We start from the raw sequence: 27,621 nt of genomic DNA on the forward strand, positions 1-27,621 counted from the left end.
AACCACAAAGCTATGAGACTAGATATCAATTACAGGAAAAGATCTATAAAAAATAAAAACACATGGAGGCTAAACAATACACTACTTAATAACGAAGTGATCACTGAAGAAATCAAAGAGGAAATCAAAAAATACCTAGAAACAAATGACAATGGAGACCCAAACCGATGATCCAAAACCTATGGGATGCAGCAAAAGCAGTTCTAAGAGGGAAGTTTATAGCAATACAATCCTACCTTAAGAAATAGGAAACATCTCGAATAAACAACCTAACTTTGCTCCTAAAGCAATTAGAGAAAGAAGAACAAAAAAAAAACCCCAAAGTTAGCAGAAGGAAAGAAATCATAAAGATCAGATCAGAAATAAATGAAAAAGAAATGAAGGAAACAATAGCAAAGATCAATAAAACTAAAAGCTGGTTCTTTGAGAAGATACATAAAATTGATAAACCATTAGCTAGACTCACCAAGAAAAAAAGGGAGAAGACTCAAATCAATAGAATTAGAAATGAAAAAGCAGAAGTAAAACCCGACACTGCAGAGATACAAAAGATCATGAGAGATTACTACAAGCAACTCTATGCCAATAAAATGGACAACCTGGAGAAAATGGACAAATTCTTAAAAATGCACAACCTGCCAAGACTGGAACAGGAAGAAATAGAAAATATGAACGGACCAATCACAAGCACTGAAATTGAAGCAATGTTTAAAAATCTTCCAACAAAGAAAAGCCCAGGACCAGATGGCTTCACAGGCGTATTCTATCAAACATTTAGAGAAGAGCTAATACCTATCCTTCTCAAACTCTTCCAAAATATAGTAAAGGCAGGAACACTCCCAAACTCATTCTACGAGGCCACCATCACCTTGATACCAAAACCAGACAAGGATGTCACAAAGAAAGAAAGCTACAGGCCAATATCACTGATAAACATAGATGCAAAAATCCTCAACAAAATACTAGCAAACAGAATCCAACAGCACATTAAGAGGATCATACACCATGATCAAGTGGGGTTTATTCCAGGAATGCAAGGATCTTCAATATATGCAAATCAGTCAATGTGATACACCATATTAACAAATTGAAGGAGAAAAACCATATGGTCATCTCAATAGATGCAGAGAAAGCTGTCAACAAAATTCAACACCCATCTATGATAAAAACCCTGCAGAAAGTAGGCATAGAGGGAACTTTCCTCAACATAATAAAGGCCATATATGATAAACCCACAGCCAACATCGTCCTCAATGGTGAAAAACTGAAAGCATTTCCACTAAGATCAGGAATGAGACAAGGTTGCCCACTCTCACCACTCTTATTCAACATAGTTTTGGAAGTTTTAGCCACAGCAATCAGAGAAGAAAAGGAAATAAAAGGAATCCAAATTGGAAAAGAAGAAGTAAAGCTGTCACTGTTTGCAGATGACATGATACTATACATAGAGAATCCTAAAGATGCTACCAGAAAACTACTAGAGCTAATCAATGAATTTGGTAAAGTAGCAGGATACAAAATTAATGCACAGAAATATCTGGCATTCCTATACACTAATGATTAAAAATCTGAAAGTGGAATCAAGAAAACACTCCCATTTACCATTGCAACAAAAAGAATAAAATATCTAGGAATAAACCTACCTAAGGAGACAAAGGATCTGTATGCAGAAAATTATAAGACACTGATGAAAGAAATTAAAGGTAATACAAAGAGATGGAGAGATATACCATGTTCTTGGATTGGAAGAATCAACATTGTGAAAATGACTCCACTACCCAAAGCAATCTACAGATTCAATGTAATCCCTATCAAACTACCACTGGCATTTTTCACAGAACTAGAACAAAAAATTTCACAGTTTGTATGGAAACACCAAAGACCCCGAATAGAAAAAGCAATCTTGATAACCTAAAACAGAGCTGGAGGAATCAGGCTCCCTGACCTCAGAATATACTACAAAGCTACAGTAATCAAGACAGTATGGTACTGGCACAAAAACAGAAAGATAGATCAATGGAACAGGATAGAAAGCCCAGAGGTAAACCCACGCACATATGGTCACCTTATCTTTTATAAAGGAGGCAGGAATGTACAGCGGAGAAAGGACAGCCTCTTCAATAAGTGGTGCTGGGAAAACTGGACAGGTACAAGTAAAAGCATTAGATTAGAACACTCCCTAACACCATACACAAAAATAGGCTCAAAATGAATTAAAGACCTAAATGTAAGGCCAGAAACTATCAAACTCTTAGAGGAAAACATAGGCAGAACACTCTATGACATAAATCACAGCAAGATCCTTTTTGGCACGCCTCCTGGAGAAATGGAAATAAAAACAAAAATAAACAAATGGGACCTAATGAAACTTCAAAGATTTTGCACAGCAAAGGAAACCATAAACAAGACCAAAAGACAACCCTCAGAATGGGAGAAAATATTTGCAAATGAAGCAACTGACAAAGGATGAATCTCCAATATTTACAAGCAGCTCATGCAGCTGAATAATAAAAAAACAAACAGCCCAATCCAAAAATGGGCAGAAGTCCTAAATAGACATTTCTCCAAAGAAGATATACAGACTGCCAACAAACACATGAAAGATTGCTCAACATCATTAATCATTAGAGAAATGCAAATCAAAACTACAATGAGATATCATCTCACACCGGTCGGAATGGCCATCATCAAAAAATCTAGAAACAATAAATGCTGGAGAGGGTGTGGAGAAAAGGGAACACTCTTGCACTGCTGGTGGGAATGTGAATTGGTACAGCCACTATGGAGAACAGTATGGAGGTTCCTTAAAAATCTACAAATAGAACTACCATATGACCCAGCAATCCCACTACTGGGCATATATCCTGAGAAAACCATAATTCAAAAAGAGTCATGTACCAAAATGTTCATTACAGCTCTATTTACAATAGCCAGGAGATGGAAACTACCTAAGTGTCCATCATCGGATGAATGGATAAAGAAGATGTGGCACATATATACAATGGAATATTACTCAGCCATGAAAAGAAACGAAATTGAGTTATTTGTAGTGAGGTGGATGGACCTAGAGTCTGTCATACAGAGTGAAGTAAGTCAGAAAGAGAAAGACAAATACCGTATGCTAACACATATATATGGAATGTAAGAAAGAAAAAAATGTCATGAAGAACCTAGGGGTAAGACAGGAATAAGGACACAGACCTACTAGAGAATGGACTTGAGGATATGGGGAGGGGGAAGGGTAAGCTGTGACAGAGTGAGAGAGTGGCATGGACATATATATATACACTACTAAACGTAAAATAGATAGCTAGTGGGAAGTAGTCGCATAGCACAGGGAGATCTGCTAGGTGGTTTGTGACCACCTAGGGGGTGGGATAGGAAGGGTGGGAGGGAGGGAGACGCAAGAGGGAAGAGATATGGGAACATAGGTATATGTATAACTGATTCACTTTGTTATAAAGCAGAAACTAACACAACATTGTAAATTATACTCCAATAAAGATGTAAGAAAAAAAAAAGAAAAGAAAACTGAAGACTATTATCCTTATGAAAATATATGCAAAAATCCTCAACAAAATATTAGCAAGTCAAATCCAGAAATACATAAACATAATGCACCTCGACCAAGTGGGGTTCCTTCTGTGAATGCAAGAGTAGTTAAAAAATCAATTAATGCAATTCACCCTACTAAAAGTCTGAAGAAAGAAAACCACTTAGTTATATAAATAGATGCAGAAAAACCTTGACAAAACACCTATCATGATAAAACTCCCAGCAAACTAGAGTAAAAATGAACTTCTACAAGCTGACAAAAGGCATCTACAGAAAACCTATAGGTGACATCATATTTAATGATCAAAAACTGAGTGCTTGGCCCCTACTAAAGGAAAAAGCAAGGATGTCTGCATTCACCAGTCCAGTTCAACGTTATACTGAAAGTCTTAGCATAATATAGGAAGAAAAAGAAACAAAAGGCACATAGATCAGAAAGGATAAAATAGAATGTCCTTATTCTCCAACAACAAGATCATCCATATAGAAGGTCCCAGGAAATCTACCTCTTAGAACTAATAAGTGAGTTTAACAAGGTTGTAACCCACAAGATCAACACACAAAAATCTACCTTCAATTATATTTCTATATACAAGCAATGAACCACAGTAGACCAAAACTGAAAAATGAATACCATTTACAATAGCTACCAAAAATGAATACTTATGGTGTAAATCTAACAAAACATGTATAGGTGTTGAAAACCAATCTAAAACCAAGAGATTATAGGATAGATTCCATCTCCCTAGTAGTTTTCACAATGACCCTTCCACTCTCTGAAGAGTAGAAGTTTTAAGACCCTTTTTCTAGAGTTAACCCTGACAAAAGCATGTGCCTAACATTGGTTAAGTTCAAATGAGCTTAACCAATGGACTAGAAATACATCCATTGTTGCATTGGGCTTTTATCCAAATAGAAAGAGGAAAAAATATGGGCAGGAACTCAGAATGCCAAATAATTTGCCTATCATATACAAACACACATATCCCACCCTTCCCATCTACTGGGAGGTCCTTGACAGAGGGTCAGTCATAGAACACAAGACAGGCAAACTCACCCAGTTTTTATTGTGGAGATTTTTTTCCAACCTAACTCCAAAACGATCCCCCTATAAAGTTAAATGAGACTACCTGGAAATCAGGAATTGTTCAGACTAAAGGAATTTATCCATTCAAAAGATTTGTACTCTGCCAAGGACTGAGAAACACAGTTGAAGTCTCTCTCTTAAGGAGCTAACAGTCTAATGGTGAATACAGATATTAAACAAATAAATGCAGGAAGTTAAATACCCAGGAAACTGAGGGGAGAGGATTTCTATGATTTAGGAAGGAGTTGATCTAATCCACCTATACCAAGATATCTGAGATGATGCCTTAATATGTCTTAAACATGTTTCCCCTTATCAATCAATTAGTAGAAAAAAAATCCAAATTGGGAGGGAGAAATAGGAAGAGAGACAAACTGAGGAAACAAAAGGTCTATCACCTGGCCCCAAAATATAACATGATAATAGTGTATGATGCACTCAGCTTCTTTTTCAGGCGATTGGTGAAAGAAATGAAGAGAGCAATGAGCTCCATCTAGTGGCCAATACAAGTATTTTAATTTTTCTTCATAGTATTTTATCACTACCTGATATCACCTAAATTTGTTTGTTCATATTTATTGCCTGTCTCCCTCAATAGAACATAAGCTCCATGTGGGCAGAAACTTTCTCTATTTTGTTCATCATGGAATCAGCAGGATCTAGAAGGCCGTCAGGCACATAGTAAGCCCTCCATTTTAAACACACGAATGACTATCTTATATACAACATTTATCATCCCAACCGCATTCCTGATGCTTTTCCCTGAAAGTTTACCATTTATCTAAAGTCATATTGAATGTTTCTAGAATTTGATAGTTATTTGTATTCTTGTACTATGTAGAAAGGAATCTTCTCCTTCTTTCTCCCCCCAAAGGATTTCGTCATTATCCCTTCTTTAGAGACCTAGAGAACCTGGTGTCAATTTATGTTCCTGCCACTGCTTTGGGGATCTACCTGGCATAAAGCATGCAGTACTGACTTTGGACCAGCAGCAGTGCCAAAAGGACACTGCACAGCACAACAAATTGAGGGAGCAAAGGTCAGTAGCCATAAACATCCTCCAGGAGCTGAGAACGTGCCTAGAGGGCTCTGAAAGCTGAAGAGCTCCAGTGTGAGCCACGAATTCCAGAGGCAAAGTCAGATTGAGAAAGGAACACAACACTTCCCCAAGAAGAGCAATTTCTACCAGGTTCTAAGGCAGTGATACTTACTTGTGTAGCAGCATTTTTAAACACACATTAGCCAGAAGCCACAACCTAATCCATGTTTTGGAGGGCACAGTACTTGACAGTGTTTCCACAGCACAATTTTTATTGTTATATGTTACATATGGAACCCATGTTTTGAATGAATTTTTTTTAACCAACTGAAATGTAAAGTCAAAATTCATTTTCTCTTTTAAAAAATTGTTCAAAGATTGTGAAGCCTTTCTCGTATTGAGTACCCAGTACTAACAATTGAATTGCTATAAATCCAGCCAAATGTGTATGTGAAAATATACACAGGCAGGCGAACAGATAGATAAATAGATACACAGTTATGCTGCGCAACATTTCTGTGGGCAAATGAACAATTTCTACTACAGTTTTTGAAATATTTAAGCTAATGTTTGTACAGCTATTATTACCTGGCTGAAAAGCATTAATTTACAGTAATAATACATATCCGTACTCAAAATATTCCATTTTAAATAGCTACATGAGGCTGAAAACTAAACATAACTTTTTCTTTTATACAGCAGGTTCTTATTAGTTACCTATTTTATACATATTAGTGCATATATGTCAATCCCAACCTCCCAATTCATCCCACCACAACCAACCCCAGCCCCACTTTCCCCCTTGGTGTCCACATATTTGTTCTCTACATCTATGTCTCTATTTCCACCTTGCAAACCGGTTCATCTGTACCATTTTTCTACATTCCACATATATGTGTTACTATATGATATTTGTTTTTCTCTTTCTGACCTACTTCACTCTGTATGACAGTCTCTAGGCCCATCCACGTCTCTACAAAAGACTCAGTTTTGTTCCTTTTTATGGCTGAGTAATATGCCATTGTATATATGTACCACATCTTCTTTATCCATTCTTCTGTTGATGGGGATTTAGGTTGATTCCATGACCTGGCTATTGTAAACAGTGCTGCAATGAACATTGGGGTGCATGTGTCTTTTTGAATTATGGTTTGCTCAGGGTATATGCCCAGTAGTGGGATTGCTGGGTCGTATGGTAGTTCTATTTTTAGTTTTTTAAGGAAGCTCCATATTGTTCTCCATAGTGGCTGTATCAATTTACATTCCCACCAGCAGTGCAAGGGGGTTCCCCTTCCTCCACACCCTCTCCAGCATTTGTTGTTTGTAGATTTTCTGATGATGACCATTCTAACTGGTGTGAGGCAATACCTCATTGTAGTTATTTTTTTCTTCTTTTTTTCTTTTTTTTTAATTTGCGGAACGCGGGCCTCTCACTGTTGTGGCCTCTCCCGTTGCGGAGCACAGGCTCCGGACGCACAGGCTCAGAGGCCATGGCTCACGGGCCCAGCTGCTCCGTGGCATGTGGGATCTCCCCGGACTGGGGCACGAACCCGTGTCCCCTGCATTGGCAGGCGGACTCTCAACGACTGTTCCACCAGGGAAGCCCCTCACTGTAGTTTTGATTTGCATTTCTCTAATAATTAGTGATGTTGAGCAGCTTTTCATGTGCTTCTTGGCCATCTGTACATCTTCTTTGGAGAAATGTCTATTTAGGTCTTCTGCTCATTTCTTGATTGGGTTGTTTGTTTTTTTAATATTGAGCTGCATGAGCTGTTTATATATTTGGGAGATTAATCCTTTGTCCATTGATTCATTTGCAAATATTTTCTCCCATTCTGAGGGTTGTCTTTTCATTTGTTTATAGTTTCCTTTGCTGTGCAAAAGCTTTGAAGTTTCATTAGGTCTCATTTGTTTATTTTTGTTTTTATTTCCATTACTCTAGGAGGTGGGTCAAAAAAAGATCTTGCTGTGATTTATGCCAAAGAGTGTTCTTCCTAAGTTTTCCTCTAAGAGTTTTATAGTGACCGGTCTTATAATTAGGTCTTTAATCCATTTTGAGTTTATTTTTGTGTAGGGTGCTAGGGAGTGTTCTAATTTCATTCTTTTACATGTAGCTGTCCAGTTTTCCCAGCACCACTTATTGAAGAGACTGTCTTTTCTCCATCGTATATCCTTGCCTCTTTGTCATAGATTAGTTGACCATAAGTGTGTGGGTTTATCTCTGGGCTTTCTATCCTGTTCCATTGATCTATATTTCTGTTTTTGTGCAAGTACCATGTTGTCTTGATTACTGTAGCTTTGTAGTATAATCTGAAGTCAGGGAATCTGATTCCTCCAGCTCCATTTTTTTCCCTCAAGACTGCTTTGGCTATTTGGGGTCTTTTGTGTCACCATACAAATTTTAAGATTTTTTGTTCTAGTTCTGTAAAAAATGCCATTGGTAATTTGATAGGGATTGCACTGAATCTGTAGATTGCTTTGGGTAGTATAGTCATTTTCACAATATTCATTCTTCCAATCCAAGAACATGTTATATCTCTCCATCTGTTTGTGTTGTCTTTGATTTCTTTCTTCAGTGTCTTATAGTTTTCTGTGTACAGGTCTTTTACCTCCTCAGCTTTATTTCTAGGTATTTCATTCTTTTTTTTGCAATGGTGAATGGGATTGTTTCCTTAATTTCTCTTTCTGATCTTTCATTGTTAGTTTATAGGAATGCAAGAGATTTCTGTGCATTAATTCTGTATCCTGCAACTTTACCAAATGCATAGATAAGCCCTAGTAGTTTTCTGGTGGCTTCTTTAGTATTATCTATGTATAGTATCATATCGTCTGCAAACAGTGACGTTTTTACTTCTTTTCCCATTTGAATTCCTTTTATTTCTTTTTCTTCTCTGATTGTTGTGGCTAGGACTTCCAAAACTATGTTGAATAATAGTGGCTAGAGTGGACTTGTCTTCTTCCTGATCTTAGAGGAAATGCTTTCAGTTTTTCACTATTGAGAATGATGTTCCCTGTGGGTTTGTCATATATGGCCTTTATTATGTTGAAGTATGTTCCCTCTATGCCTCTGGAGAGTTTTTATCATAAATGAGTGTTGAATTTTGTCAAAAGCATTTTCTGCCTCTATTGAGATGATCATATGGTTTTTATTCTTCAATTTGTTAATATGGTGTATCACACTGATTGATTTGCGTATATTGAAGAATCTTTGAATCCCTGGGATAAATCTCACTTGATCATGGTGTATGACCCTTTTAATGTGTTGTTGGATTCTGTTTGCTAGTATTTTGTTGAGGATTTTTGTATCCATATTCATCAGTGATATTGGTGTGTAATTTTCTTTTTTTGTAGTATCTTTGTCTTCTTTTGGTATCAGGGTGATGGTGGCCTCGTAGAATGAGTTTGGGAGTGTTCCTCCCTCTGCTGTATTTTGGAAGAGTTTGAGAAGGATGGGTGTTAACTCTTCTCTAAATGTTTGATAGAATTCACCTGTGAATCCATCTGGTCCTGGATTTTTGTTTGTTGGAAGATTTTTAATCAGTTTCAATTTCATTACTTGCGATTTGTCTGTTAATATTTTCTATTTCTTCCTGGTTCAGTCTTGGAAGTTTATATGTTTGTAAGGATTTGTCCATTTCTTCCAGGTTGTCCATTTTATTGGCATAGAGTTGCTCGTAGTAGTCTTTATGATGCTTTGTATTTCTGCGGTGTCCGTTGTAACTTCTCCTTTTTCATTTCTAATTTTATTGATTTGAGTCCTCTCCCTCTTTTTCTTAATGAGTCTGGCTAAAGTTTTATCAATTTTTTAAATTTTCTCAAAGAATCAGCTTTTAGTTTTATTGATCTTTGCTATTGTTCTCCTCATTTCTATTTCATTTATTTCTGCTCTGATCTTTATGATTTCTTTCCTTCTACTAACTTGGGCTTTGTTTGTTCTTCTTTCTCTAGTTCCTTTACGTGTAAGGTTAGATTGTTTGAGATTTTTCTTATTTCTTGAGGTAGGATTGTATAGCTATAAACTTCGCTCTTAGAACTGCTTTTGCTGCATCCCATAGGTTTTGGATCATCTTTTTTCGTTGTCATTTCTCTCTAGGTATTTTTTGATTTCCTCTTTGATTTCTTCAGTGATCTCTTGGTTATTTAGTTACTTATTGTTTAGCCTCCATGTGTTTGTGTTTTTTTTAATTTTTCTTCCCAGTAATTGATTTCTAATCTCATAGCGTTGTGGTTGGAAAAGACACTTGATATGATTAAATTTTCTTAAATTTACCAAGGCTTGATTTGTGACCCAAGATGTGACCTATCTTGGAGAGTGTTCTGTTTGCACTTGAGAAGAAAGTGTAATCTGCTGTTTTCGGATGGAATGTCCTATAAATATCAATTAAATCTATCTGGTCTATTATGTCATTTAAATCTTGTGTTTCCTCATTAATTTTCTGTATGGATGATCTGTCCATTGGTGTAACTGAGGTGTTAAAGTCCCCCACTATTATGGTGTTACTGTCAATCTCTTCTTTTATAGCTGTTAGCAGCTGCCTTATGTATTAAGGTGCTATGTTGTGTGCATCTATATTTATAATTGTTATATCTTCTTCTTGGATTGATCCCTTGATCATTATGTAGTACCCTTCCTTGTCTCTTGTAACATTCTTTATTCTAAAGTCTATTTTATCTGATATGAGTATTGCTACTCCAGCTTTCTTTTGATTCCCATTTGCATTGAATATGGTTTTCCATCCCCTCACTTTCAGTCTGTATGTGTCCCTAGATCTGAAGTGGGTCTCTTGTAGACAGCATATATATGGGTCTTGTTTTTGTATCCATTCAGCAAGCCTGTGTCTTTTGGTTGGAGCATTTAATCCATTCACTTTTAAGGTAATTATTCAGATGTATGTTCCTGTTACCATTTTCTTAATTGTTATGTGTTTGTTTTTTTAGGTCCTTTTCTTCTCTTGTGTTTTCCCCTCGAGAAATTTTTTTAGCATTTGTTTTAGAGCTGGTTTGGTGGTGCTGAATTCTCTTAGCTTTTGCTTGTCTGTAAAGCTTTTGATTTCTCCATTGAATTTGAATGAGATACTTGCTGGGTAGAGTAATCTTGGTTGTAGGTTCTTCCCTTTCATCATTTTATATATATCATGCCACTCCCTTCTGGTTTGTAGAGTTTCTGCTGAGAAATCATCTGTTAACCTTATGAGAGTTCCTTTGTATGTTATTTGTCCTTTTTCCCTTGGTGCTTTCAATACTTTTTCTTTGTCTTTAATTTTTTGTCAGTTTGATTACTATGTGTCTTGGCGTGTTTCTCCTTGGGTTTATCCTGCCTGGGACTCTGCGCTTCCTGGACTTGGGTGGTTATTTCTTTTCCCATGTTAGAGAAGTTTTCAACTATAATCAATTCAAATATTTTCTTGGGTCCTTTCTCTCTCTCCTGTCCTTCTGGATCCCTATAATGTGAATGTTGTTGCATTTCATGTTGTCCCAGAGGTCTCTTAGGCTGTCTTCATTTCTTTTCTCTTTATTCTGTTCCACAGCAGTGAATTCCACCATTCAGTCTTCCAGGTCACTTATCCGTTCTTCTGCCTCAGTTATTCTGCTACTGATTCCTTCTAGTGTATTTTTCATTTCAGTTATTGTATTGTTCATTTCTGTGTGTTTAATTTTTCTATGTGTTTGTTCTTTAATTCTTCTAGGTCTTTGTTAAACATTTCTTGCATCTTCTCAATCTTTACCTCCATTCTTTTTCTGAGGTCCTGGGTCATCTTCATTATCATTATTCTGAATTCTTTTTCTGGAAGGTTGCCTATCTCTACTTCATTTAGTTGTTTTTCTGGGATTTTATCTTGTTCCTTCATCTGATGTATAGCCCTCTGCCTTTTCATTTTGTCTATCTTTTTGTGAATGCGATTTTCATTCCACAGGCTGCAGAATTGTAGTTCTTCTTGTTTCTGCTGTCTGTCCTCTAAACATAACTCTTTTGACAGATATAATCATATATATTTGAAGTAGACAACATGGTGATTCCATATATATATATACATTGTAGAATGATTACAAAGATCAAGATAATTAACACATACATCCCCTCACACAATTAACATAGTTAACTCTTTTCTGTGTGGGTGTGTGTGTGTGCATGCGTATGTTGAAAACACTTAAGATTTACTCTCAGCAACTTTCAAGAACATAACTCTTTATAGCAAGAGTGTAAGATGGAAAACACTTTAGGAACTTACAAACCCAGACTTAATTGTCATTTTTTCCTGGAGCAGGTTCTTCCTAGTACTGCTTGAGTATTATGAGTAAAGGAAGAATGTAGTTCTGCCTGCCTGACCCTTAATACCTACAAGGGACAGATGCTGCTTGAGAAGTGGCCTTATTACTCCAGATAATAAGGCATTGCTTGTATCTTCCACTTTGTTCTCCTCTCTGCCATTCTATTGTTGCCTGCAAGGTCCATGTAAAGTGAGATGTCTTTGGTGAGCAAATGAGAGGAGTCAGTAAACCATCACAGCAGTACTATGACTGAATATCAGGAAACCTATACAAAAGATTTAAACAAAATTGAGGTTGATTTCTCTCTTATGTCAATACAGTAGGTCTGGAGCTAGAGTGGTAGCTTCATGATATCAGGTCTCAGGCTCCTTGTCTTCCATACTATTGTTCTACCATCTTCAACTTGAAGATTCTACCTGGTTGTGCAAGAGGGTAGTAGCCAACATGTCTGTACTCAAACTGTCAGGGAAACCACAAACAGAGGGAGCAATAAGGGCATATGATCCTTCAAGACATTTCCTGGAAGCAGCACATATAGCTTCCACTTATATCCCGTTGGCTAGAATTTAGTCATATGGCCCCCACCCAGCTAAAACAAAGACTGGAAATCCAGTCTTTATACCAAGCACTCATATACTCTGCTGAAATTTGGGGGTTGTATTACTATAGAAGAAAAGAATACTAAATATTGGGGCATAACTAGCAGCCCTATCCTAAAGATTCTCTTTCCCTTTTTCTTAAGGAAAAATTGTATAGTACTTAGTAAGAACCAAGCACAATTCTAAGGGTTTTTTTTTTTTCAGTCTATGAAGTCATTTAATCCTTAAAATAGCACTATAAGTAATGTTCTATTACACACATTTTACCGATAAGGAAATTGAAATACAGAGAAATGAAGCAACTTGCCCAAGTTTACACCGCTAGAAAATTGCAGAGTTGAGAACTGAACCAGACAGGTTGGCTTGCCAACTAAGCTATACTGCCTTCTCTCTGCTGTATTTCAGAATATTTTTAGCCCTCTGTATGAGAAAGTGGAAAAGACTTTAAAAGGGAGATACTATCTTTTTATTCAGAAAACAAATGAGCACAAGATATAAGAAAAGCACAGCCTTTAGTTATTAATTCCAAGGAGTCACTTACATTTCTGTTTTAAAAGCCAACATGAGTATAAAGAATAACACAGGGCTTCCATGGTGGCGCAGTGGTTGAGAGTCCGCCTGCTGATGCAGGGAACACAGGTTCGTGCCCCGGTCCGGGAAGATCCGACACGCCGCGGAGCGGCTGGGCCTGTGAGCCATGGCCGCTGCGCCTGCGCGTCCGGAGCCTGTGCTCCGCAATGGGAGAGGCCACAACAGTGAGAGGCCCGCGTACCGCAAAAAAAAAAAACAATAACACAAACCTTGGCATATGAACAAAGTATTTGAATGCCCAGCATTTGGTCTTCCAATCATTGAATGAACGTGCATGTAAACCAATAACAACAATAAGAGATGGCAAATCAAACATATTTATACTCTCTCTCTCTACTTAAACCACACTGAAATAACAGTGAGGAGGTTCTTTTAAGCCATAACCCTATGAGAAAATGAACAAGGGGAAAGACAGTGACAACAAATTTATAGACCTTAGAAAGCAAACAGGCAGGTAGAAATTGACAGCAGATTCAAAAATGGTTAATTCCAGACTAGTCATAAAGAAAGCCAAAAAAGCAACTAGATCTACCCCCACAGAACTCTCCAAAGGTTCAGGACTAAAAACACAAGGGTCATTTAAAGGCCTTTCTAAGAAACAACTAGATCCTCAGATCCCCACTGCAAGTTTGCACATCCCCACCAAATTTCCTCCTTCACTTCAGCAAGAGATTGGAAGTTTATACTCTGAAGAGGGTAAACAGAGAGTGTATGAATTAGGACAAACTAGGCAGAGGTGACTGTGGAGTGGTAGAGCTGAAAAAGAGGAATAAGTGAGTGTCGGCAGAATGAACGTTGTGACCCTAGCCCTCTTTTCTTCCTCTGCCACCACCATAGCCCAGACAACATCACATCTCCCACTAACAACCTCCTAACCTCCTCCTTCCTGCTTCTACTCTCGCCTACCTGCAAGTCTCTTCTCCAAAGTAACTAGAGTGACTTTTTAAAATGTAATTAAGATTATATTATTCCTCTGCTTAAGATCTTCCAATGGCTACATCAATATAAAATTGAAACTTTCTGTGGTCTTCAAGGCTCTGCGTGATCTGGTCCCTGCCTTTCTCTCCACCCTAATCTGGAAGCACTTTCCCCTGGATTACAGTGCATTAGACACACTGGCCTCTTTCTTATTCCTTGCATGCCAAGTTTATTCTCATATCAGAGCCTTTTCAACTGCTAGTTTCCTATCCAGAATAATTTTTTGCAAAGTTGTGTCTTTATCATTCAATTCTGGTTCAAATGTTACCTTCTCAAAAAAGCCTATCCTGATTATCGTATTTAAACTCTCTGCAGTCTCCACCCCTCATTGCTTCTTTCATAGCACTTATCACCATCTGAAGTCATTGTATATACTTACTTGTCTATTGCCTGTTTCTTCCTCTTTAAGGTTTGAGACACTCACTTTCTCTGCCTCATTTCCCCCAGAAGCCTCCACACCTATGTTTCCAATTCACGTATTTGTTAAATATGAGAAAAAGATAAGCAGTACTTGCCATCAGGAACTGAACTGACACCTCCCCTTAAGGCTTCGGTATTGTTAGGAACTAGCCTCGTATTCCCCTGTAAAATAGAAAAATCGGACAGAACACTAACATCAGTCACTCTCTGGTTATGATGAAATGAGACAACAGATAAGATCACTCAATAAACTTGCCTAAACTCAAATAAAAACAAGGTCACTGCAAACTACAAAAATAGCAAGCCTCCTCTTCTCCCGGCTAGCAAAACCATTGCTTCTTTACCAACTACAGACTTAGCCTTGCAACTTTCCTCCCTTCTTCTACATAAGATGTATTATGATGCCCAATCTAATAATCACCCCCACTTCCAGACAGCACCCAAAACAGCATGAATCTCCATTTCCTTGAACCCTCCCCTCCAAATCACCCAATACATGCTCAACTACTTGTCCCTATTGTACACAAGCATCTCTCCATTCACCTGATAATCTTCTGAATCTCGCAGTACCTAGGTGCAGAGTAGATTCCTTCAACCAGAGATTATCTTTGTTCTTTCTTCTGCAGTTGAATAACAAACTACTGCTCCCCAACTCCTTCTATCCTCTCATTTTCTTAAATTAGGAGATAAGGAAAATCTAGTTATGAAACCTAATTCTTACCAGAACCTCTCCTTTGGCTAACACTGCCCTCAATAAAGGAGTAATTTCTGATGTTCCTTTTTCTCTTAGCCGATTTTTCTTCTTCACGTTTCAAGTGTCACTTATTTTCCTTCTCAGTTTCATACCCTATTCCATTCCCGGTTCTCTGATCGAATTCGTTTTACTGTTCAGGAAAGTAAAGTTCCTTTTTTTCCCCCCTCACCACCATCATAGGTGATAAATACATCTACAAAACTTTTCGCACACTCTCTTTAGCCTTGCCCTCTCTGGCACCTTCTAACATCGTTCAAACTACATGCTTCCCCTCACCTAAGCCCTGTGACCCCATAGCTTGCTTTTTCTTCCAAATCAATCCTTTGTCCTATAACCCGCCCCAAATCAATAGGTCACATACATCCAATTAGACCTCAACTTCATACCCAGTCCCGGCTATATACAAGCCTCCGCCCCATTCCACCCCTCACCTAGACCCGCGTCTATTGCAAGGCCCTGATCCGGCTCCGCACCTCCACCTGCCAAGTCCAGTCCCGGTTCCCGGCTGTCCGCACAGCACATCACGCCCGAGTCTAGACACCACAGCCAATCCCCGGCCACATCCCCGCGCACCTCCCTCCCGCCCCCTTACTCTCCTGTGCCCGGCGCCTTTCACCTCCCCCTTCTCCAGTCCGCTACCCCGGCCTGTCCCTCAACCAATCGGCGTTTGGAATCCCGACCCCACAGTCAATCCCTTCCAGGCTCCGCCCCCACGTCCGAGTCCCGGCCCATCAGGCTCTTGAGGCTTCGCGGGACTGGAACTCAGGGAGACAAGGTGTTCGCGTGACGGGTGTGAGTGGGGCGCAAGGTGGTCACTTGGTGGGGCTGAGGGCAGTGGTCTCGGGTGCGGAGACGCGCGGAGGGAGATTGGGAGGGAGGGAGGCCTAGCTGGGGTGCGCTCGCCCGGCCGCGCGCCTGGCGGGCTGGGAGGAAGAGCCGGGGCTGGATTTCCTTCAGCATTCGGACTCGCCGTTCGGAGCGGAGGCGGGAGCGCGGGCCTGGGCCGCTGACCCCCGGCCCTGGCGGCCCACGGGGCTGGTAGCAGAGGGTCAGCGCTGGAATTTCAGAGTTTGCTTGCTCTAGAGAGGGAATGGCCCTGAGGTGACTGGTCTTATAGGGTGGGGTCCCTTGGACCCCGGTCCTTGTCTCCTCCTTTTGCGCTTCATTTTTGCAATTTGGGCATTTTGTAAACGGTGTGGGAAGCTGACACCGACTCCAGTTCATCCGTAATCTGTATTCTTCCAGTTCATCCGTAATCGGTATAATCAATTTAAAAAAAGGAACAAGGCTGCTCACTTGCCACGTAAGTGACTCTTAGTGGAACCCATAGTTTTTAAGATAAAAGAAAAAAGAGGCCCAATCTGTTGCTTTTGGAGACCCCAGCCAGTACGGACATTCTTCCGTCTTGCTGGCGCGCGGCTCCCCCGCTGCTACCTGAGGGCGCAGCCGGGCAGCTGGCTCCTTCCACACTGGGCTGCACACCCACCATTACAAAGTTAACTCACGTGGGGCTGAAACCAAACTCGTGACAACTTAAACCGGACAGCCAGATTCCTTCCCTCTGCAGAAATTTGTAATTAATTACACGAATCCCATTTTCACAAAACAGCTTTTCAGCAATTTCAGGATCATGTCTCCTAACTTAAGTCTTGTGCCGGCTCCGTATGGCTGATTTTTCCCATTCTTGCTTCAGTGACATGGCTTTGAGGCTTATTCCCACTGTATTTCCCGCGCCAGTACCTTGTTCACCTCCTATATGCCCTATGTTGTATCAGTAAGCCTTATAAACATTCTAGAAGTGGACCAACAGGTACAGCGTGAGGTGGAAATAAACTTTCCTTGGGTCAGACTCTTAACCTGGGTTGTGCATTCATTAGCACTAGGCCTTTTTGCAGTCACCTCACATTAATCTTCCTTGAGCTTGCTGTTAACCTGAACATCTGTACTTTGTGAAATTCACTAAATCTTTTCCTACCTCTCCTCCACATATGCAAAGTGGTTATGAATTGATTATCTGGGTTTAAGTCCAGAGTTTCAAACTTTTTACAGTTCATCTTGACTGCTTTATTCATCTTTTAGCTCTGGATTCTCCAACAATCCATCAGCCTTCTCAGCTTCAGGTCCCCTCAAGCTGTGCCACACATATCTTCTGTATCTTCATTTTAAACAGCCTACACCAATGATAATAAATAGTTTAATTTTCTATTGATCATGTGTATATGACTGTGGAGTTTATCTTATGTATAGTATGCCATAATCAGGTTTACTAGATACCCTGATTCACAATTTCCTGATTTTCTTCACAGAACTCTGTTTTTAAGTATAAATGAAACAGTGAAAATATTGTTTAAAATGAAAAGCCATATACCTTTTGATTTTGTCCAACTTTTCAATGACATCCCAATCTATTCATTTAGCTTCTCGGTGAATATGCATATGAAATGTTAATTGCTTTAGAAAAGTGCTGCTCAAAAAATGTTTATTTAAAGTACAGAAGAAAAAAGCTTCAGGGGTTCTGAATTTGTATCTGTCAGCCTGCTTAGATTTCTTTGGAGCCGATAATTCACTGGTGCCCTCACAGTTCCTTTTACAATGAAATTACCTAGTGAGAGAGTGATGAGTGAGAAGAAAAAAGATCTGGGCATTGAGGAATTCTGTCATTTAAGTTTGGGAAAATGAGAGATTGTCATAGGTCAAAAGCCAAGGGAAAATGGTGTTTCTGGGAGGAGACAGGGCTTGACCAGCTGATCTAAAGCTGCAGAGAGCTCAAGGAAAGTGAGAATTGCAAAATGTCCAGTGAATTTAACAATATGAATGTCAAAATTGACTTGCGCAAGAGCTGCCTCTATGGAATGATGGGTACAAAAATCAGATTGCACTGGGTTAGGGAGTATAGATTGAGGAAAGTGGACAGTTAATAAAATGATATGTTTTCATTGGGCTGGCCAAAAAGTTCGGTTTTTTTCAATAAGATGGCTCTAGTAGCACTTGGTTGTCTTTAACTTCATTCGAAACAATTTTATTAGATTGTATTGTGACAGCTTTCAAATCAGCGTGCATTTTTAAAAAACTTATCAAAATTGGTGAATTTTTGTATAGCCATTTTAATATTGACGATGGAAGAAAAAAGCAATATTTTCGGCATATTATGCTTTATTATTTCAAGAAAGGTAAAAACGCAACCTAAGCGCAAAAAAAGATTTCTGCAGTGTATGGAGAAGGTGCTGTGAGTGACTGAACGTGTCAAAAGTGTTTTGTGAAGTTTTGTGCTGGAGATTTCTCGCTGGGTGACGCTCCATGGTTGGGTAGACCAGTTGAAGTTGATAGTGATCAAATCGAGACATTGATTGACAACAATCAACGTTATACCACTTGGGAGATAGCTGACATACTCAAAATATCCAAATCAAGCATTGAAAATCATTTGCATCGGCTTGGTTATGTGAATCACTTTGATGTTTGGGTTCCACATAAGTTAAGCGAAGAAAACCTTCTTGACCGTACTTCCGCATGCAATTCTCTACTTAAACGTAATGAAAACGTTACGTTTTTAAAACAAATTGGGACAGGCGATGAAAAGTGGATACTGTACAATAATGTGGAATGGAGGAGATCATGGGGCAAGGGAAATGAACCACCAGCAACCACATCAAAGGCCGGTCTTCGCCTAAAGAAGGTGATCTTGTGTTTATGGTGGGATTGGAAGGGAGTCCTCTATTATGAGGTCCTTCCAGAAAACCAAACGATTAATTCCAACAAGTACTGCTCCCAATTAGACCAACTGAAAGCAACAGTTGACAAAAAGCGTCCAGAATTAGTCAACAGAAAACGCATGATCTTCCATCAGGATAATGCAAGACCACATGTTTCTTTGATGACCAGACAAAAACAGCTTGGCTGGGAAGTTCTGATTCATCTGCCATATTTACCAGACATTGTACCTTTGGATTTCCATTTATTTCGGTCTTTATAAAATTCTCTTAATGGAAAAAATTTTAATTCCCTCGAAGACTGTAAAAGGCACCTGGAACAATTCTTTGCTCAAAAAGATAAAAAGTTTTGGGAAGATGGAATTATGAAGTTGCCTGAAAAATGGCAGAAGGTCGTGGAACAAAACAGTGAATTCGTTGTTCAATGAAGTTCTTGGTGAAAATGAATAATGTGTCTTTTATTTTTACCTTAAATTTTTTGGCCAACCCAATAACTAGAGGAGACTTTAGCAAGGAAAGCTGAATATGCCGAGGAGAGGGGTAATAATCAATGGAGCAAAGTCTCTGTGGAGGGGAGAGGAATGACATCTAAGTCATGGGAGGAGGGACTGTCCTTTTGTAGCAGGGTCACTTCCTTTATTATAGTAGGAAGAAAAAAGGAATATTTTTAGGTTTGTTTTTTTACATGTGGGTAGGTTGAAAGAATTCGCGTCTGATGGCTTCTGTTTTCTCTGTGATAGAGAGCAAGGTCATCTGCTTAGACTAAGGAGGGTTTTATGTTAGAGGAGTGTGGGAAAAATTTAATCATTTTGTACTATGGGAGAGAAATATTGCCTATTCTCTTATGGCTTTTGGGTGGGCCCAAGAATTAAACTGACATAATACAGATTAACAGGAGAAAAGCACACATTTAATAAAAGTTCTGTGTGACACAGGAACTGTCACAAGGAAATGAAGACCCAAAGAAGTAGCAAAACCAAGTGCTTTTATGCTAGATTGAACAAAGAGAGGCCATTGTGGAAAAGTAACCAAAAAATATAGGGAGACTAAAGGAAGATAAGAATTATTTTAACAAGGTCTGTTTGTACAGAATTCTCTCAGCTTTAACTCCCTGTCTAAGAGTGTTTCTTTTTTCCCAGTATAGGGCAGGTATCTTTCACATGGGAATTTTATCTCCTGTTTTCAGGAAGAAAGGGGGAGATCAGATCACTCTTCTTGCCTCGGCTGTTTTTCCAGTGCCTTTAGCTCACAATAATCCTTAGGCCAAAGTGGCAATTTTTTGGGGAGTATATTCTGCCATCCTGTACCTATAAAATATAGTAGAAATGCTGGAGAGTGTTGGGGGTCAATTTGAGATTAATGACCGTAATTTGTGGTGAAACCGATCCTATCCTTTGTGATTTTCTCCAGCAGTCCACAGCTTCATGGGCCACAGGAAAAACAGACACTGTAATTGAGTTCATCCAGGGCCAGGGTTTTATAGATACCTATCTATAAAAGACAGACGGAGAGCTAGGGCATTGTAAAGAACATTATTGAAGCAGTGGAACTGGTGTCTAAATTGGAAAATAAAGGAAGGTGAGGTCTGATTGAGAAAAGGAGAGGCAGCCTCCTAGAGATCTTGATGATATTTAAGAATAGTAATCATTGGAATAAGTAAGCAAATTGGAAGGATAGGTAGTTTATGGTCAAAGATCAGAATACTTCAATTAATTGTTTTGGAATTAGACCAGATTGAGGTAATGGCAAGGTGCAGGGTGTGACTATAGGAGAGAGTGCCTAGGGTGGGATGGAAGGGAATAGTGATGGGCACAGGGATGTCAGTTGTTGGATGGACCATCTCTGAAGACATGGGAATTACCTGGGATGATCACAGTACTTAGAGTTGAGAAGAAAACTGTGTGCCTAATGACAAAATCTCTAATGAATGACAAGGAGTTATCAGCAGGCCAGAAGATGATATCATTGAAGCAGATGACGGAAGTAGTAGTCTGGTAATGGTAAAATAGACGGTAAGAAAGAGGTAAGTGAGGCATATACAAGCAAAAGCTGACACTGAGGCATATAGGAGTGGTATCTTCAGGGAGCAATAAGGTTTCAGTTCAAGCTAGGAGGTACAAGGAACACTCTGAAAACATAAAGATGTAATGGGATTCGCTGAGAATGGTGCAGCTGTTCCGAAAGACACAGTAGAAAGTTTGGCAAGTGGAAGAGAAATGAAGGGCTGGGTCAGTTTCCAGGCAATACTTTGCATTATGGTGGTAATGTGCTGCAGAAAACGGAAGAAGAGGTGGGAATTAGGCTTTGGGATTTCCAGATGAAAACAGGTAGATTTAGTGTCAACTTCCAAAGGGGAATGGGTATTGAGGTGTGGTGGCCAGAGGGTGTGGCTCACCCAACCTGGGGGGAATCTCCCAAGACCTGCAGCCTGAGGTCACACACAACCAGCCACTGACGTACAGTACTTTCTGAGATTACCTTGAAACCAAGGATTCATTTATTCATCTGTTTTGAAGTATGGGGAAACTAAGGCCCACCAAAGGTCAGGGAATTGTCCCAGGATAGAAACCTTTTTTTAATATCAAAAATAAGGGTTAGAATCCAGGTATCCTGACTCCTAGTCCTGTTTGCTCCCCTCCCAGCTCCCCAACCCCATTTGTCTGAAGAAGGTAGAAGAGGTTTCTCTCACTTTTCTACTTGCAAGGAAGAATTTTACTTATACTTTCCTTAATAACAAATAAATTAGGTTGAATTTAAATAAATGGGCATTTTTTTTCTGAAAAATATATTGTCCTAAATCAAATAACTCTGTGATACTGAATGAAGATTGTTCAACATAGTCACTGTTGTTTGGTAATACCTTTCCTCAGAACTAGCCCTACTGCCTAATCCAATTAATATTTTATTCCTGAACAGAACTATTAATGACCAAAGAATAGGCATTTCTTGATTTAAGAAAACCTGGTCTTTGACTTGAAAGACGTAAAACATAAGAGGTAATTATTTACTTTACAAAGGAATCAATATTTCATAAAAGGACTCATCATAAATAGTTCACTTAAATCATTAATTTATAATGTGATTTTATGTATTCATTCAGTCATTTGACACATTTATTTATCACGTGCCTCCTATGTGCCAGAGAAGACAGTGGTGAACTAAACGCACTAGGTCCACCTGTTCATGGCGCTTACATTAAATTATCAAATGAATGAGTGAGTGGTCAGCCAAACAAACAGAAAGTGCTTTGCAGAGAATTAACCTAAGCTGATGTGATGTAGAATGGCTAAGAGGCTGTCATTTAAGCTGAATTTTATTGACAAGGTAAGGAATTTCTATTTCACTTTTTAAGCAACATCCAATATATTATTTTTCACATCTGTAGCCTTCACATTTTGGTAACTTAAAGAGATTCATAGCTATTGGTAGTTTCAGTGATCCCTTTGAATCAATAAAGTGTGTCTTTTTTTCTAAAAGTTTGATTATTAGAGATGAAGGAAATGCCATCCACTGATAGAACATTGTCAGAGTAAAACCTTATGGGAAGTTTCTGCTTTCCTGACTGCTTTCACTTCTAAATGGCAGTATAATAAGAATTCCATTTTGCTTTGATCTCCCTACTTTGACCCATGATTGATAATGATTTCCTTACAAGTAGAGAAGTAATCTAGGTTCATGCCTCTTAGCAAGCCATTTCAATAGATTTCCAGCTAGCTAGCTATCTTCTGGAATTGTTGAAGGCAGTACCGCCTGAGAAAATAAGGGAAGATTCATTCGTATATTCTTCATATTTATCAAGGACCTACTATAATCCTTTTCAAACAACTTTCTAAATAACCTGTTTCTAACAACTTTAATTTACTGTTACAAATTGCATTTTTACTAGTGACTTCTCCAGACGATTCTGAAATTTAAGTAGTTCTTAGACTGAAATATTCTGGATTTTATGCCTACTAGGAATGGAACTTTTACTTCCTGTAGTTTAATGCTCTTGACTAAATTACAACTTTGTTTTTTAAATTCACCATATCCTTACAGATCTCTACTTTAAAACGACACATGCATAAATTTGTATAAGGAGGATTCTATTAGAATGATTCTAGTGATGAGAGATTATATCATAGAAAGAAAACTCAGCTATCAATAAATTTTATTTTTATTTTATACAAGTTTATGGTCTATCACCTAGCTATAAATGTTTAATAGTGATATAAGTATATATTTACTCCCTTTAAAATTTTTTCTTTTGTCCTGTAGCATGTTTTTGGCCCGGGGGAGACTGTGTACCCTTGGCAGTAGACCTAAATTCCTGAAGACAATTTGTGCTTCAAAAATCCTTGGACTCTCTACTTCTGCTGTAAGTATTGCTTAATCACTTACAGAAACAATAGTGCACATATTCTGCAATGTCCAAAAAACATAATTTTTTAGATACTTTATAATTATTTTATTAGAATGGGTATTTCTGTTATATAAACTGAAATTATCTCTTGTCATCAGCTAGACCTGACCTTCACTGGGCAGCTGCTTGCCTGTCTATGTATCAGGCATATTGCTGGACATTTTATTCAATATCTCACTTTATTTTATTTTTTTAATTGAAGTATAGTTAATTTATATTATTATGTTAGTTTCAGGTGTACAGCTTAGTGAATCCATTTTTTTGCAGATTATATTTCATCATAGGTTATTATAAGATATTGGGTATAATTCCTTGTGTTACACAGTAAATCTTTGTTGCTTATCTATTTTATGTATAGTAGTTTGTATCTGTTAATCACATACTCCTAATTCCCTCCCCCTGCACACTCTTTGATAATCATAAGTTTGTTTTCTATGTCTGTAAGCCTGTTTCTGTTTTGTATATACATTCATTTGTATTTTTAGATTCCACATATAAGTGCTGTCATATAGTATTTGCTTTTCTCTGTATGACTTACTTTACTAAGCATAATATTCTCTAGGTCCATCCACATTGCTGCAAATGGCAATATTTCATTCTTTTTTATGGCTGAGTAATATTCCATTGTATATATACCGCATCTTCTTATGCCAGTCATCTGTTGATGCTTGGGTTCCTTCCATTGTAAATGGAATTTTCTCCCATTCTGTAGGTTGTCTTTTTGTTTCATTGATGGTTTCCTTTGCTGTGCAAAAACTTAAGTTTAATTAGGTCCCATTTGTTTATTTTTTCCTTTATTTCTTTTGCCTTTGGAGGCTAATTAAGAAAATATTGCTACAATTTATGTCAAAGACTGTTTCACATATGTTCTTTTCTAGGTGTTTTATGATGTTATATCTTACATTTAGGTCTTCAAGCTATTTTGAGTTTATTTTTGTATATGGTGTGAGGGAATGTTCTAACCTTATTGTTTTACATGTGTCTGTCCAGTTCTCCCAGCACCACTTATTGAGGAGATTATCTTTTCTCCATGTATATTCTTGCTTACTTTGTCATAGATTAGTTGACCGTAGCTGGGTGGGTTTATTCCTGGTCTCTCTAGTCTGTTCCATTAATGTGGGTGTCTGTTTTTGTGCCAAAACCATGCTATTTTGATTACTGTAGCTTTGTAGTATTGTCTGAAGTCTGGGAGTGTTGTGCCTACTGCTTTGTTCTTTGTCGTCAGGATTGCTTTGGCAATTCTGGATCTCTTATGGTTCCTATAAATTTTTTTTTAACATCTTTATTGGAGTATAATTGCTTTACAATGGTGTGTTAGTTTCTGCTGTATAACAAAGTGAATCAGCTATATGTATACATATATCCCCATATGCCCTCCCTCTTGTGTCTCCCTCCCACCCTCCCTATCCCTATAAATTTTAGGATTATTTATTCTAGTTCTGTGAAAAATTTCATGGGCAATTTGATAGGGATCACATTAAATTTGTAGGTTGCTTTGGGTAGTATGGCCATTTTAACAATATTAATTCTTCCAACTCAAGAGCACAGGTTATCTTTTCATTTCATTGAATCATCTTCAATTTCCTGTATCAGTGTTTTATAGTTTTCAGTGTATAAATCTTTCACCTCCTTCATTAAGTTTCTTCCTAAGTTTTTTGTTTTGTTTTGTTTTTATGTGATTTTAAATAGGATTTTTTTTTTACATTCACTTTCTGATATTTTATTACTTGGGAATAGAAAAGCAATAGATTTCTGTATCTTAATCTTGTATTCTACAACTTTGCTGAATTCATTTATTGGTTCTAATGGGTTTTGTGTGAGACTTTCTGGTTCTCTACATAGAGTATCATGTCATCTGCAAATAGTGACAGTTTGACCTCTTCCCTTTCAATTTGGATACCTTTTATTTCTTCTTCTTGTCCTATTGCTGTGTCTAGGACTTCCAATACTATGTTAAATAAAAGCAGCAAAAGACAAGGCATCCTTGTCTTGTTCCTGAATTTAGTGGGAAGGCTTTCAGCTTTTAACCATTGAATATTATGTTACCTGTGGGTTTGTCATAAATGGTCTTTATTATGTTGAAATATGTTCCCTGTATACCCACTTTGACAACAGTTTTTACCATGAATGGTTGTTGAATTCTGTCAAATGCTTTTTCTGCATCTATTGAGAATACATGTAGTTTTTGTGTTTCCTTTTGTTGATATGGTGTATCACATTGATTGATTTGTGTATGTTGAACCATGCATGTGACACTGGAATAAATCCAACTTGATCATGGTATATGATCCTCTTTAAGTATTGTTGGATTCAGTTTGCTGATCTTTTGTTGAGGATTTTTGCCTCTATATTCATCAAAGATATTGGCCTGTAATAATTTTCTTTTTTTGTAGTGTCTTTGTCTGGTTTTGTATCAGGGTAATGGTGGCCTTGTAGAGTGAATTTGGGAGTTTTCCCTCTTCTTCAGTTTTTTGGAATACTTTGAGAAGAATAAGTTCTTTTTTTGTTTGTTTGGTAGAATTCCCCATTGAAGCCATTGAGTCCTGATCTTTTGTTTGCGAGGAATTTTTATTTTTTATTTTTTTTTTGCGGTACGCGGGCCTCACTGTTGTGGCCTCTCCCGTTGCGGAGCACAGGCTCCGGACGCGCAGGCTTAGCAGCCATGGCTCACGGGCCCAGCCACTCCGCGGCATGTGGGATCTTCCCGGACCGGGGCACGAACCCATGTCCCCTGCATCGGCAGGCAGACTCTCAACCACTGCGCCATCAGGGAAGCCTGCGAGGAATTTTTTAAATTACAGATTCTGTTTTGCTTCTAGTGATTGGTCTGTTTAAATTGTTTCTTCTTTTTTTTTTTTTTCTTTGTGGTACGTGGGCCTCTCACTGCTGCGGCCTCTCCCATCGTGGAGCACAGGCTCCGGACGCGCAGGCTCCGGACGCGCAGGCTCAGCGTCCATGGCTCACGGGCCCAGGCGCTCCGTGGCATGTGGGATCTTCCCGGACCGGGGCACAAACCCGTGTCCCCCGCATCGGCAGGCGGACTCTCAACCACTGTGCCACCAGGGAAGCCCCTAAATTGTTTCTTCTTGACTTATTCTTGGCAAGCTGTATGTGTAGAAATTTGTCCATTTTTGCTAGGTTGTCCAGTTTGTTGGCACATAATTGTTCACAGTATTATCTTTTGTTTTTGTTTTTTTTTTTTAATCTCTGTGGTAGTGCAATTTCCCCTCTTTCATTGTGTGTTTTGTTTTTCTGGGTCCTCTATCAGTTGATAGTTTCATGGGTGTTCCCTTGTAAATGATTCTTTGATTTTACCTTGCTGCCTTTTGAATTCTCTCTTTTACTTTTGCTATTTTAATTATGTCTTACTGTAGTTCTGTTTGAGTTCCTCTTGTTGGGGACTCTCTGTGATTCCTATACGTAGATACCTGTTTCCTTCTTTAGGTTTGGGGATATTTCAGCCATAATTTCTTTAAATACATTTTCAATCCCCTCTCTCTCTTCACCTTCTGGAACCCCTATTATACATAGATTGGCACACTTTATATTATCCCATTGATCTCATATGTTGCTTTCTTTTTTTTTTTTATTTGTTTTTCTGTCTGTTGTTCTGATTGGGTGATTTATTTTATCTTCCAGATTATTTCTTGTGTCATTAAGATGGCTATTCATTATTCCTAGAGTGCTTTTTGTCTCAGAAATTCAATTACCTGTTTTCAGCTGGGTCTTTATAGTTTCTAGTTCCTTGTTGAAACAATCTGTGTTTAGATCAGTTCTCTTTCTTAATCCAGTCAGCATTTTTATTAATAACTCTTTGAACTCAGTGTCTGGTAGACTGATTATATGTTTCATTATTTAGTTTTTTCAGGGGCTTTCTCTTGCTCTTTTAATTGGGAGAATTTCCTCTGCCTTTTCATTTGACTTAACTTTCTCTTTCTCTGTGAACTAGGGAGAAATTGTTATCTATTGTGGTCTTGTAGGGGTGCTTTCATGTTGGAGCATCCCTGTGCAGACTGTGCATATCCTTCAAAGACACAAACCAGTGTCTTTGGTGCAAAGGCTGGTTTTGATATGGATTCCAGCCAGCTCTTCCCTTAGGGTGTGCTGACTGTTATCACCTTGTTAGGGGTTGTGGTTGGTGTTGGAGGATCTAGAGCCTGTGCAGGGTATGAAGCAGGACTTCCTGTCTGCTCTGTGGCTGTCGCCACCCTGTCAG

General features: G+C 38.5%; 1 protein-coding gene and 1 long non-coding RNA gene across 6 annotated transcripts in view; one reads left to right on the forward strand and one right to left on the reverse strand.

Moving 5' to 3' along the window:
* Positions 1-14,700, reverse strand: part of LOC309818395 — a 25,378-nt gene extending 10,678 nt beyond the window's left edge. The window contains exon 1 of the long non-coding RNA XR_014296347.1: positions 14,635-14,700. This is a non-coding gene — a long non-coding RNA (uncharacterized lncRNA). The remainder of the gene's footprint in view (positions 1-14,634) is intronic.
* A 1,244-nt stretch (positions 14,701-15,944) lies between these two features.
* Positions 15,945-27,621, forward strand: part of KYAT3 (kynurenine aminotransferase 3) — a 58,129-nt gene continuing 46,452 nt past the window's right edge. Inside the window, exons 1-3 of one of the 5 annotated variants that reach the window (XM_082664465.1) lie at positions 16,044-16,083; positions 16,539-16,596; positions 23,261-23,360. In XM_082664465.1, coding sequence (XP_082520591.1) covers positions 23,262-23,360 — 99 coding nt within the window. In that variant the 5' untranslated portion in view covers positions 16,044-16,083; positions 16,539-16,596; position 23,261. Of the gene's footprint in view, positions 16,086-16,538; positions 16,597-22,145; positions 22,328-23,260; positions 23,361-27,621 lie in introns of those variants that run through there. The other 4 variants (XM_082664467.1, XM_082664466.1, XM_082664464.1 and 1 more) reach the window with 4 other exon arrangements.

Source organism: Grampus griseus (genome assembly GCF_964374135.1).
Source record: "Grampus griseus genome assembly, chromosome: 1".
NCBI classification, from domain to species: domain Eukaryota; kingdom Metazoa; phylum Chordata; class Mammalia; order Artiodactyla; family Delphinidae; genus Grampus; species Grampus griseus.